This window comes from Triturus cristatus, chromosome 4_1, assembly GCF_964204655.1.
Source record: "Triturus cristatus chromosome 4_1, aTriCri1.1, whole genome shotgun sequence".
In the NCBI taxonomy this organism is placed as follows: domain Eukaryota; kingdom Metazoa; phylum Chordata; class Amphibia; order Caudata; family Salamandridae; genus Triturus; species Triturus cristatus.
Window position 1 is genome coordinate 84,166,421 of NC_140585.1, and position 14,547 is coordinate 84,180,967.

The following is a 14,547-nucleotide window of genomic DNA, read 5'->3' on the forward strand; positions in this document are numbered from 1 at the left end:
GGCTCGGCTTTGGCGGGAACTCACATATAAAGACCCAGTGGAGGGGGTATTGGGTATCCCTGACCTCCTGGCTTATTGGCAGGCGGCTCAGATGAGGGCGCTAGTGGAGTGGTCACGCCCCGAATCTGAGAAGCACTGGTTGTTTATGGATAGGTCCCTTGCTGGTTAGCCTTTATGGGGGGTTCAGTTTCTCTTGCGCGCGGGGCGCCCTCGGAATATATATCTCTCGGAGGTGACTCATCCCACACTGTAAACATGGGATAAGACTGCGACCTCCAGGGGGATCATGACATTCCCATCCCCTATCACGTATATCGCACAGAATCCTGACTTTACCCCAGGCCTTGACCCCGGGGAATTCCACCACTGGACGACAAAGGCCTGCCACTCCATAGGCCATTTCTTAGATCTCTCGGGACTCCGTCCTTTCTCTGTGTTCCGTACCGATCATGGCATCCCCGAAACGGAATGATATCGATACTTACAGATCAGGCACTGGGTGTTCCACGGGGATGTGAAAGTGGGTGCGGAGAGACTTCTCACTCTTTTTGAGAAGTGGTTACTAACACGACACAGCGATACACGGCTAACATCGACTTATATAAATACACTTCAGACACTGGGAAGTCCCCCAGGCAACTATGCTGGGAAGGGGAGCTGGGCAGGGCACTCACACACAAGGAATGGAAGGATATTTATTACCGGGCCCGCCTCACAGCATGCAATGTTGCCTTTATCAAAACTGCCACTAAAATTAGCACCTATTGGTATTTAACCCCAGTGAGGCTTCACAGGGTAATCCTTCATGTAGCCCACTGTGCTGGCGAGCCTGCGGTTCACTGGGCACCCTCACCCACCTTCCATGGGAATGCACCTCTCTGGGGACATACTGGCAACAAAACTTGGACGCCGTAGACTCTCACTTTGATAACCAGATTCCTAGATTCCTGGTCTACATCTTTCTGGGCCTTCCCAACGCCATCACCTTCCCTCTTACATCCTGGAGGGGTAAGCAGATGGCATTGGCCTTAGGCACAGCGGTCCAAACAGTCCTGATGCACTGGGGTACCAAGAAAGTCCCTACACGACTAGAGTGGCTTCATAGGCTAGGGACCATTTGGTGATGGAGAAGATTTCTCTTTCCTTGACTAATCCAGGGGCTTCTTTTCACGATCTGTGGGCGCCCTTCCTCGCACTACTGACATCCAAATTTACGGAGCTCACCTGCCCCAAATACCTCATACTTTTGAGACTCGCAGACCCTCCTGTACCCCTTGCCCCCACCATGCCCACCACTTAGAAAACTTTGAGAGGTTTCTTTCCAGAATGCTGTGCATTTCTTTATCTTATTGGGGTGTATTCCTTTTCAAGGAGGAGGATTGGGGAGGGCGGGGGTTGTTTCTTTCTTCCTTACTGTTTATGCCGAACACAGCAGCGAATGGCCGGGTTGCATCCCGATGACTGTTGAGCACACTGGCTCGTCCGTTTCTTCTTTTTTTTGCAAAATCAATAAAAGAAATTAAAAAAAAAAAATGTGATTCTGATGTATTGTCACCGCTTACATGTTTGTGGATATAAATTGTACCGATGCCAACGGATGGCATTTGGGGGCATTTTATCAAATATATAGCTGCAGGAAGAGGAGCTATAGCACAAGTGACTAGAGCCCACATTTACTAATGCTTTGCACAAGGTTTGTGGTGGTAGCTTCTATGCAATGCAAAGCAGGATTTGCTTTGAAAGTTGCCAGAGTAACACAAACTTGTGCTTTGCAATACTTTACATCTAGGAATAGTTTAATGGGTGGTACATAGGCGTTCACCTGCAACCACCCATGGGTTTTTATGCAAATTAGTGTCTTCTAACATTTGTGGACAGCGATTTGCGCCAAGACCTTACGCCTCCTTGAGGTGGGCATAATGCAGAGAAATGTTTTCATTTCTCCTCCTTATTGCTCCAACATTGCATGTGTGCTGCATTGTGCAACTGTATAACTGTACACAGTGGGGAATGTTTGTAAGGAGCGTTTTTGTGCTGGGACAAAACCTATGCTTCAGAGAATTCCTATATTCTTGCACGCATGGCATAGGAGTGTGTGTTGGCACATGGCAGACAAAAGAGCACCAATGATAGGGGAGGGGAAAGAATGTGCAATATCTTAGTAGGTATGGCACATTTGTTCTCTCTCCCTTTGGTGTCAGGTAGTGCAGCAAAAGATCCTTGAAGAAGAGGCAGTTATCAGTTGATTGAGTGGCAGCTGGTAGAGATTTCTCAAGTATGGTGGCCTCCTAGGGAAAAATACCCAATGCTGGGAGCATCTTAGGGGCAACTCTAATATGGTGCAATTAAGGTTTATGCAGAGAGTACTTCAGAGTACACAGGGAAATGGGTGGCATGTCAGGGGCACAGAGAAAGTGATGATACATTTCAGGACACAGTGGCATAAGAGAACATTAACATCACAGGAGCAGGCATAGCATCAAAGGCCAGAGGTAAAGAGACTACACAGAAAGAAGCATGGGACTGAACACACCGCTTGGTACAGAGGGCCCTGGAGAGTATGACAGATAAAAGGGCAGGATGGGAGTACATTGGAAACAGAGGGCAATGGAGGGTAGAAGAGGTACAGAGAAGAATGAAGACAACATTGAGGATGCAGAGGAGTGTGAAGTACATAAAACGTATAAGAACTATGTACAGAACAGAAAGAATCAGTAGATAGAGGGGAATGACTATCACATGACATGCAATAGGTAACAACAACTTGACAGTCAGCTGGGAGGACACAAGTACATGCAGTGGATCGAAGGTAATAACTCCGAGGTTATCTGGAAACTATTCCATGGGTCATTCACTCCAAGATCACTAGTCGTGATGAGGTAGCTCCTTCCTTCCTTTCATTCCAGACTGGTGAGTCTGGACCAGTTGATGCTGCTGACAACTGGTTCTTCCAGCTGCTGAGGGACATCTGAGTGTCGTCTTCATACGAGAAACACTGTGCTAAGGTGAATGCGGGGTTGTACAGTTTTCCATCCTGGTCCTGCATTGAACGTGCCAGATGTGGCGAACAGGGAAGAATGAATATGTAAAATTGGGCATAAGGGTAACTTTGGTGAAATGCTTTAGGTGAAGGCTAATTGCAAAGTGTATAGATAGGGCCATGAAAGGGCATTTAGAGGTGTTACTTTTTTGCACTCTATTTCCTATTTGGCATTTTTGCTGCTCAAAGGGTCATGAGGGACATTCCCATTGGTGGCACCAGAGGTGGCTGCCAATGTGGACGAACTGGACAATCTATAGAAATAGCCCTGGTCGAAGGATGCAGTCTACACGTGATAACAAGGGTGGGCAAAATCACTGTTTCCACACACTATGCAAAATTATGCAGAATCCTAAAATACAAATATGCATTCTTTCAGCAATTAGTAAGATCTGAATACGCCTGGGTAAAATCTGAATTACTTTGATGAAATATGTGTATTTTCACTAATTTCACGTCACGGTTGTTATGCGAAATTCCCAAAATAACGTCATCAAGACGTGTTGCATAATTATGCTGTCATTCATGGCAAAACTATAGCACCACAGAGCGGAAACAACGCCAACATGCAGTTTTCAAATATCCATGGTGGATACATGTCCTGACGACAAGCAACAGACCCATTGAAAATCTCATGAAACACCACAAAATGTCAGTCGTCAAAATACAACTCACCCATTTCCTATAACAAGCCAACCTAATGGTGATTTGAACATACCACAATACTCGCCTGGTACACACATGTTCTAGCCTGGCAGCTTTCAGTAAACAACGCAATAATCACATGTAACATGTATGGCCAAGCTTCTCAGCTTCCAGAAAACAACTCAATACTCACATGTAACATCTATGACCCAGCCTATCTGCTTCCAGAAAGAACTCACTGCTCATCTGTAACATGTATGATCCAGCCTATCTGCAGTCAGAAAACAACTCAATGGTCACCTATAACATGGATGACCCAGACTACCTGCGTTCAGAAAATAAATCCATACTCACCTGATACATACATGACCCAGCCTACCTGCTTTCAGAAAACACCTCAATGTTCACCAGTTACAAACATGAGCCAGCCTACCTACTTTCAGAAAACAACTCAAAGTTCACTTGCTACATACATGGCCTAGCCTACCTCCTGTCAGACAATAATTCAATACTCACCTGTAACATATATCACCAAGCCTATCTGCTTCGAAAAAAAACAACTCAATGTTCACCTGTAACATGTATGATCAAGCCTATCTGCTTTCAAAAAACAACTCAATACTCACACGTAACATGTTTGACCCAGCCTATCTGCTTTCAAAAAACAACTCAATACTCACACGTAACATGTTTGACCCAGCCTATCTGCTTCCAGAAAAAAACTCAATGCTCAGCTGTAACATGTATTATCCAGCCTATCTTTATTCAGAATACAACTCAATGCTCACCTGTAACATGCATGACCAAGCCTATCAGCTTCTAAAAAACAACTCAATACTCATCTGTACCATGTATGACAAGCCAATCTTCTTCCAAAAAACAACTCAATACACACATGTAACATGCATCACCCAGCCTAGCTGCTTCCATAAAACAACTCGATACTCACATGTAACATGTATGACCCAGCCTATCTGCTTCCAGAAAAAAACTCAATGCTCATCTGTAACAGGTATGATCCAGCATATCTGCATTTAGAAAACAACTCAATGCTCACTTATAACATGTATGACCCACACTACCTATATTCAGAAAATAAATCAATACTCACCTGATACATATATGACCCATCCTACCTGCTTTCAGAAAACACCTCAATGATCAACAGTTACATACATGAGCCAGCCTTCCTACTTCCAGAAAAAAACTCAATGATCACTTGCTACATACATGACCTAGCCAACCTGCTTTCAGAAAACAACTCAATACGCACCTGTAACATATATGACCAAGCCTATCTGCTTCCAAAAAAATCAACTCAATACTCACATGTAACATATATGACCCAGCGCATCTGCTTTCACAAAACAATTCATTACTCACTTGATATAGTGTTCACTTGATACATACATGTCCCAACCATTCCAGCTTTGAGAAAACAACTCATTACTTGGGGTGGGTTAACACCCGTTAATCTGTGTGTGTGTGTGGGGGGGGGTTCAGTTCCAGGTGCCACGCCTCTGCACAGCGCACAATTATTGTAAAATAAGAGTTGTACCGTGTCGCGCCTTCCAGCTTTGCCATTCTGCTTCCAGGAATCCAGCCGCCAGAGCACAGGAGAGCAGGGATGCCAGCAGCGCTGCGAGCCTCTGTGTGTGCATCCTGTGAAACACAAGAGAGTGAAACACGAATACAATCTCCTGTGCACTGAACGAGCAGTGATGCCAGCAGCGCCGCGAGCCTCTGTTTGTGCATCCTGTGAAACACAAGAGAGTGAAACACGAATACAATCTCCTGTGCACTGAACGAGCAGTGATGCCAGCAACGCTACACGCCTCTGTGTGTGCATCCTGTGAAACACAAGAGAGTGAAACACGAATACAATCTCCTGTGCACTGAACGAGCAGTGATGCCAGCAGCGCCGCGAGCCTCTGTGTGTGCATCCTGTGAAACACAAGAGAGTGAAACACGAATACAATCTCCTGTGCACTGAACGAGCAGTGATGCCAGCAACGCTACAAGCCTCTGTGTGTGCATCCTGTGAAACACAAGAGAGTGAAACACGAATACAATCTCCTGTGCACTGAACGAGCAGTGATGCCAGCGTCGCTGCGAGCCTCTGTGTGTGCATCCTGTGAAACACAAGAGAGTGAAACACGAATACAATCTCCTGTGCACTGAACGAGCAGTGATGCCAGCAACGCTACAAGCCTCTGTGTGTGCATCCTGTGAAACACAAGAGAGTGAAACACAAATACAATCTCCTGTGCACTGAACGAGCAGTGATGCCAGCAGCGCTGCGAGCCTCTGTGTGTGCATCCTGTGAAACACAAGAGAGTGAAACACGAAAACAATCTCCTGTGCACTGAACGAGCAGTGATGCCAGCAGCGCCGCGAGCCTCTGTGTGTGCATCCTGTGAAACACAAGAGAGTGAAACACGAATACAATCTCCTGTGCACTGAACGAGCAGTGATGCCAGCAACGCTACACGCCTCTGTGTGTGCATCCTGTGAAACACAAGAGAGTGAAACACGAATACAATCTCCTGTGCACTGAACGAGCAGTGATGCCAGCAGCGCTGCGAGCCTCTGTGTGTGCATCCTGTGAAACACAAGAGAGTGAAACACGAATACAATCTCCTGTGCACTGAACGAGCAGTGATGCCAGCAGCGCCGCGAGCCTCTGTGTGTGCATCCTGTGAAACACAAGAGAGTGAAACACGAATACAATCTCCTGTGCACTGAACGAGCAGTGATGCCAGCAGCGCCGCGAGCCTCTGTGTGTGCATCCTGTGAAACACAAGAGAGTGAAACACAAATACAATCTCCTGTGCACTGAACGAGCAGTGATGCCAGCAACGCTACACGCCTCTGTGTGTGCATCCTGTGAAACACAAGAGAGTGAGACACGAATACAATCTCCTGTGCACTGAACGAGCAGTGATGCCAGCAGCGCCACGAGCCTCTGTGTGTGCATCCTGTGAAACACAAGAGAGTGAAACACGAATACAATCTCCTGTGCACTGAACGAGCAGTGATGCCAGCAACGCTACACGCCTCTGTGTGTGCATCCTGTGAAACACAAGAGAGTGAAACACGAATACAATCTCCTGTGCACTGAACGAGCAGTGATGCCAGCAGCGCTACGAGCCTCTGTGTGTGCATCCTGTGAAACACAAGAGAGTGAAACACGAATACAATCTCCTGTGCACTGAACGAGCAGTGATGCCAGCAACGCTACAAGCCTCTGTGTGTGCATCCTGTGAAACACAAGAGAGTGAAACACGAATACAATCTCCTGTGCACTGAACGAGCAGGGCGTGCAGCATAGTGCTTCGCTAATGAACTAAGAAACATAACCTAATGAATTTAAAAGAATTTTCCATGTTAAATATGTCTTTTACGCCCCATGTGTTTGCCACCGATTTAGGCTAAGAAAGAACTCTAGTGTGCTGTGCTTTGGAGGAAAGAAAGCCTTTACTGGAGAGAACAAAGATGGCGCGCAGTTGTTAAAAGTGGCATAAGGTTGTCATGAGAAGTGCTTGTTTCTGCAATTCTAGGCTCTTTCATGCCTGCCCCAAACTCCTCCTCCGGTTTCACTGATCTTACCCTGTGCCCCGGTTAATCAGCATTCGCTTCACTTTGACTTTCTTTTCACTTGTATTCTGACGTCATTGCTCTGGACAGTGTATGTTTGAATCAAGAGCATCAAACACACAGAAGGTGATGGGAGGAATGCTTGCACAAAGTCTAACTGCTGGTAATAGCTCGAGGTTCCATCCCAACCCACTGCTCTTTCGCCCACTACGCCACCTCAGTTTGGACCCAGCCATATGCAGATCAGTTTGATCCAATGGGAAGAGTCCAGCCTGAGCTGCCAGGCCATGTGCTCCTGAATATGACAGGCTGAAATGTGTCCTGAGTGGCTTCCGGAGACAAGAACTCATTCAAGCCTTGCAGCCATCCCTTTCAGTTCTCCATGCTGAGCAGGAAGCTTGTCAGTGGACATGTGCCTGATATGGGTTCATTTGCAGAGTGCATCTGGGCAGATCAGACTCAACGCGATGGCATAAATGCTTCCAAACAGCGCAAACCACTAGCAATTGATCTGGGGATCATTCCAATCCATCATTTTACATCCACTGTGCCATTCTAGAGAGAGGCCTCTCATTCCGACTGATCCCCTGGGGGGCAGGGTCTGTACTGATTTGAATAAGTCATGCCTAGAGTGGCAGAGCGGGTAAAAAACGATTGAATGGAATGTTTCCCATAGGCGGTGTCAGTGGTTTAGATTCTTCGGAAACATGTGTCCTACTATCTTGTGTGTGTTTGATGGAACGCCCTGAGCGGCTGAGACTATGACAGACGCGGGTCCCGTGCTCAGCGTGACCCGAGTCCATGCCGTACCTCACTTCTAGAGCCAATGCCACTCTGAGGCCCCCAGTTACACACAAGGGTGTCGATGTCATACACTGGACTAAAAAATTGGATCACAAAGAACCCGGATGACCTAGTTCCATAAAAAAACAAGACAAAAAAATGCCACCCAGGGCCGGACTGGCCGTAGCGGGCACCGTGCAATCCCCCGGTGCGCCGCAAGGGTGGGGGCCGGTTTTGGGCCCCTGGGGGCCGTTTTTGTTACAGGGACGTTTTTGCAGCTTAGCTGCAAAGTCGGCCCTGTAACAAAATCGGCCGAAAACCGGCCCTGGCAAAGAGCTCGGCGGCACCCTTAAGCCCCCGGGGGCCGGCCGAGCTCTTTGCCAGGGCCGGTTTTAGTTCCCGGTCCGGCCCTGATGCCACCTCTGGAGAAAACCCCTTGGTTCGCGCAAGAGTGAAGGCAACAAAAGAAAGAAAGAAAAAATATGAAAGGAAATGGAGATTTAAATATGACGATGCAAGTAAACAGACCTATAAAGCATCAAGCCATTTGGAGAGCCCTTGCGAATAATTTCACAGATAGGATCCAGCATTCGTTCAACTCCTCAAGAGAGGTTTACAAAACAGTTAATTCCTTTCTAAATTATGATATGCCAGGAACAGGGGCTCGCGCATAAACAGGGAAAGTGAAGGACATTTATGACAATCTATCAGGCTCACCAGAATATATGGATAGTGGAGACTACAGATTAGGAGCCAGCAACAGCAAATCAGTGCTCTCTGCTTTCCAGCAACTGCCCATAGAGGGTGCTATGGCTGTGGGAACCTCAATTAAATCAGGCTCACCACCTGACCCAGCTCATTGACATTCTGCTGAGAGGGGCAATGTGAGGCTCACCACCCCGACCGCCCTGTATAATCTTTCCCTGAAGAACTGTAGTGTTCCAGAGGATTGGAAGCCCGCTATCCTCCGCTCACTACTTAAGAAACCTAATTTAGATCCTGAGATGAAAGGTAATTACAGACCCATTTCTCTACTGCCTGACGTTAGCAAAATTCTAGAAAAAACAATCCATAGGTGCATCTCAGATCAATTGTAAACCAACAATATTGTTCCTCCTACCCAGACAGGTTCCCCTGCTGGTAGCAGCACTGAAACAGCTCTTCCGAGGGCCACAGAGGATCTCAAAAGGATCATGGACCAGGGTGGATCAGCGGCACTGATCCTCCTGGACCTCAGTGCCGCCTTTCATACGGTTTCCTACCCTATTCTTCTGCACCGGTTGGAAGAAGCTGTTGTTAGAAGAAAGGCCCTCAGGTGGCTTGCCTCAATTTTGGACAAACGCAGTTTTGAGTTAGCGAGGGGCCATTTATGTCGTCCAGCCTCAGCTGTACGTGGAGTTCCACAGGGCTCGTCTCTGAGCCGATACCTTTTAAAATATATGTCCACCCGCTATCGGATATCATCTGTTCCTCTGGTTTTAAGATGGTATCTTACGCGGATGATACCCCGCGGATTGCCACACTGGCACCTGACATGGACTCTATTGCTCTGAGACTTAGCAGCTGCCTAGTAAAGATCTCTGAGTGGATGGCAGCCAGCTGCTTGAAGACGAACGGCGAAAAAACTCAGGTTTTGGTCAGAAGCAAAGAGCATAGGGAGGATCCAGGACAATCAGCCGACCATGGCCTCCCAAGCAAAGAAGGTGGCTAGCAGCTGTTTTGACTTGAGAGCCCTGAGAAAGGTCCTGAACTGTCTCCCAAAAGAATCACTTAGAATCGCGATTCAAGGCTTGATCCTGTCTCGCCTTCATTACGGCACTTCGCTTCATTTAGACAGTACTAAATCAGTGACTAAAAATCCTCAGATTATCCAGCTGTTGCCAGGATACTGTTAGGCATTCAGAAAATACATTCGGTAGGTGCTGCGCTCAAAACTCTTCACTGGCTGCCCATACGCTGCAGGGTACAATTCAATGCACCATGCATCATGCATCGGGCAAAGCACAACACAGGTCCTTCTGTTCTCCAGCAATGGGCACTGCCTACCATGCCAACAGGGAGCTGAGGTTAAACAACCTTGAGCTGCTCATTGACCCAAGAATAAAGAGAGCCAGGAGCGGAGGTCGGTCTTTAACTTACCCATCACCCGAGCTCTGGAACGCTCTGCCTACTAGCCTCAGAATGAGGACAATTTCATGACTTTAAAAAAAACTAAGGGGCATATTATCAAACATGGCGTGAAAATTATCGCCGCTTTAGCGGCAGAAAACGGCCGCTAAAGCGACGATAATGGGCTTGATAATATGTCGCAGAGAATTCCCATAGAAGCCCATGTTCACACCAGATGCTGTGCTTGATAATGCCCCTAAAGATGTATCTCTTCCAGTAATCTTTTTTAGTTCTTTAATGTACTCACTTCATCCACTCCAATAGCGATAGAAAGCTCGATGACCAGGTAGCCGTGCGCTTTATGAAATCGGTGAATTGAGTAGGTTGCTTGTGGCCCCTTCTAGCAGGGGCCTTTGCTCGTACTACAACATGGAACTTGGGCTCCCTTCTGGTGGGGGCCTTGCCTGGCAGTTCTCAATGAATTCTTCTTAAGGGAAGCAGGGTCCGGCCTAATTTGCATAAGGCAGGCCTTTGTCTAGAGTGGAAAGACGTGTGGCCAATAATGGGTTGGAATGCTCCCCGGATGAATTCCCAGTGATCTAGACTGTTTGCAAGCTTTCCTCCCACTATATTCTGCGTCTTTGTATTTAAAGGCTTGTCAGAGCCACACTTACATCTCGCCACCCTGAAGGCAGAAGCATGCAAGACTTAGAACGAGAAGTGCCTGGTGCCAGGGCGGATGACATGCCCTATCATGAGGCGCTTTAGATGTTGGCAATATAAGGCTGTCTCGGTTACACAATTTACTGTGCTATGTAATACAAATCTAAAGTCCCGCAAATATCCCTCACTTCAGTGACTTTCATGATTATTGATTAGTAAATTAATGCTACAACCGTGAAAACACCTTCTGCACCTCACAACGCATATTACACATCACATACTATGGAGAATAATGCTAAGAGAGTCAGCCTTTTAAAAAACGAATCTATGAAAATAAAAGGTGCTCTACAAGAAAGATAAGGAAATATGGGGAAGAAAACATAACGTAAAAACGAGGGAAGAAAGTTGGAAAGATGAACATGAAAGGAGGATGAAAATACAATAAAAATAAATGAATGAAAGAGAGAAAGGAAGTAATAAAAAAATCCAGGAAGAAAGAAATAAGTTAGAGTAAAAGAGAAATAATGAACAAAAAATGAAAAAATACAACATAAGATTGGCATGAAATAAAAGAAAGGAAACGTGAACAATGCAAAAACAAATGTTAAGTAATAGAATGGAAACAATGGATACACCATAAAGAAAAGAAAATATAAAGGAATCAAAGAGAAAAAACAAAGAAAAAAACGACATATTTAAGGAAATAATGACAAAAGGAAAGCGCCAGAAAAGAAAGTTATTGTACACAGAAATATAATTCAGGCGCCTGACATTGGTAATGCTACATATACCTTACTCTGTAGGAAGCCCCCTCTCCTGTGTGCCTTATTTGCAGACTTCAATGCGCATTTGCAACTGAGAGCGCCTTATAAGGCCCCGCCAAGCAGCTCCTGCTCACAGGATTGGCTGGAGGCTTTCTGTGTTATCGGAGACATCACAGAGCGTTGGTTATCAGGCCTGACAAGGCAGCCCCTTTTCAAGAAATAAGAAAATGCCCAGATTGCATCTTTTCCACCACAGGAAAGTCCTTTCAGGGCCAAAATCAGTTGCTTTTTTTCCCCTTTAAACAGCCAGAGATTGTAAAATGTGTAGGCATTGCTTGCACAGTGGAGGAATTAAATTACATTAAATCGGATTGATTTATATTGCATCGTATTGCACTGTATTCTATTTTATTGTATTGTATTGTATTGTACTGTTTTGCATTGCATTGTATTGTATTGCAGTGTATTGCATTGTATTGTATTGCATTGTATTGTATTGCCATTTGTAAAATGTACAGTAACCAAAAAGGAGCCCTAGGCATCTGGAAGCATCAATGAGCCATCTGAATGGGAGCTATGTTGTGCAGTGTACAACAGCGCACCAGGACTGCGAATTGGAGAAGTAACTGGTGTAAATTCCAGTAGAGTAGTTACAAATGGATCCTACAGGAATCTTTGTTGATTCCTGGTGACTAATTACAGAGGGATTCTTTCTCCACCTCCCATGGACTCTCACCTCCAGGTTAGCAACTGAATAGGTGATTAAAGTGAGGCATCAGGTGGCAAATGTCTGTTAATAGGCTGGTCACTGGTCTGAGGTGTTCAGCCAAGGCTTGATAGCAGGAGCACAAATGGGCCCACACCAGGATCACCAATGGGAGGAGGCAGATGAGACAAGGTTGGGGGAGATAGATCAGGAGGGGTGATACATTTAGTTTTGCCTGGGAGGCTGTCTGAGGAAAGGCTGGCTTTGAGTATCCACAAAATTGGGATCTATGAAAAATTATGTTTCTGGAATAAAAACTACGCACAGATCTATACATTTGAACTTCTGAAGGGTTCAGTTTTCCACTTAGCTCTTCAATGGGTGCCTGGTGTGATGCTGAGCTTTCTGGCCTTTGACAGTGAAGATGTCTGCTTCACAATGATTTGTCCAAGGTCACACAGTTGAGTCAGGCAGGGTGTCTAGAGGTAGAACTCTGTCGATGAAAAGAAAACAATTAATAATAATCTGTGCATGACAAAGCCTCCTCCTGATTAATGTCAGCACCTGTGTGCAATGAGGGGTTCAATGTTATCGTCTAGTAGCGGATCACTGATAGCGACTCAGTTGGTGCTCGCTGTAAACTTAAGACTGAACTCAGGTTAGATGTTACTTTGGCTTGAAACTGAACTCCATTGGATGCATCCTCCTGCAGCCTCTCTGCTATGGTATTTTTGGATTGTCGGCTTCCTTTTCTTCTCAAGCTGGCCTGATTAGCTTCAAAGCGGTTGCGTGCATTCGGATAGTGGAAGTGCTCTGATATCTAGTGGGTATTGGTTCCACGCTTTACGAGCCATGTATGAGAAGGCCCTGCCTCCAGATCTGATTCTGTATATTTGTGGTATGTGTGCTACTAGGAGTCCATCAGAGCAGAGATGTCTAGGGGGTTGGTGGAAAGAGGCGCAATTGTTCAGATAAATGAGAACCATGTTATGTAGGGCATTAAATGTCCGAGTGAAGAGTTTCAACTGTGGGCTTCTGTGTACGAGGTGCCAGTGAAGATCCCTGAGGTGTGGTTTTAAATTTGGTCTGCGTAGGAGAGTTTGCAGAGTTCTGGATGGTTTGTAGTCTTCTGGTGAGTTCCTGGGTCTTTCTGTCTCAAAGGATTTTCTCATAATCAAGCTTGCCACTGAGAAGGGTGGGGGTGATATTTTTTGTGGAGCTGTTTGGAGCCATTTGAAAACTTTCCTTAGAATCCTCAGGGTGTGGAAGCAGATTGCTGTGACAGCGTTGACTTGTGCGGTCATTTGTACTTTGTAGTTGATTATCCTGAGGTTCCTTACATGGATGCTAGAGGTGCATGTGGGTCCAGGGTAAGCCAGCAAACAATGGGAGTCCCATGGCGAGGTGTTCATGGTGAAAATCATTACATCTATCTGATGAGGGAAACAGTCAGACCTCCACGGCTGAACCAAGCTTGTTTCAACTACGGAAGCTTGACAATGCTTACCTTAACCATGCAATTACCATAACCACACATATGTGTGGTTAAGGCAGTGCACAGTCTCACAGCTGGAAGAGGGATGTAGGAAGATGCTGCGGTGAGGTAAGTGGCGCTCAGGGGTAGTTTTTAGGGCTGGGGGTCAGGGTAGGTTTTAGGACAGTGGAATGGGTCAGGGTAGTTTAAGGCACAGTGCAGGGTGGGTGGGGTGGTGTAACTTACAGGGCAGGGTTTTAGTCCTTTGGACAGTGTGCGGGGAATGGGTAGTTGGGTTTGATTTTAGGGTGGGTGGGGGGTTGGGGTAGGTGTTAGGGCAGTGGAAGAGGTTGGGGTGGTTTATGGGACAGCGTGGGGAGTCAGGGTAGTGTAAATAAAGGGGCAGGGTTTTAGGCCTTAGGGCAGTGGGAGGGGAATGGGTAAGTGGGGTAGTTTTAAGGGGGGTAAGGTATGATTTTTGGCAGTGGAAGGGTTTGGGGTAGTTTAAGGGACAGCACGGGGAGGCGGTTGTCGGGGAAGGGTACGTACAGGGGCAGGGTTTTGGGCCTTAGGGCAGTGAGGTTGAATGGGTTGATGGAGCAGGTTTTAGGGCTGGGGAGGTCAGGGTAGGTTTTAGGGCAGTAGGAGAGATGGGGTAGTTAAGGGACAGTGCATGGTTAGTGGACACCTTAGCCACACATACTCCTTTACCATTCATGCAGATACCACGAGATAGAGGCACATGTGGTTTAACCATACGTGCTTC

The 14,547-nt window shown here is 46.4% G+C and overlaps 1 protein-coding gene across 2 annotated transcripts in view; it reads right to left on the reverse strand.

Moving 5' to 3' along the window:
* LOC146839606 (cathepsin S-like) overlaps window positions 1–11,737 on the reverse strand; it is a 44,539-nt gene extending 32,802 nt beyond the window's left edge. Inside the window, exons 1-2 of one of the 2 annotated variants that reach the window (XM_085651691.1) lie at window positions 11,629–11,737; window positions 5,244–5,347 (exon numbers count right to left, since the gene is read on the reverse strand). In XM_085651691.1, coding sequence (XP_085507817.1) covers window positions 5,244–5,346 — 103 coding nt within the window. In that variant the 5' untranslated portion in view covers window position 5,347; window positions 11,629–11,737. The remainder of the gene's footprint in view (window positions 1–5,243; window positions 5,348–11,628) is intronic. The other variant, XM_085651692.1, reaches the window with a different exon arrangement.
* Between the last annotated feature and the right edge of the window lie 2,810 nt (window positions 11,738–14,547).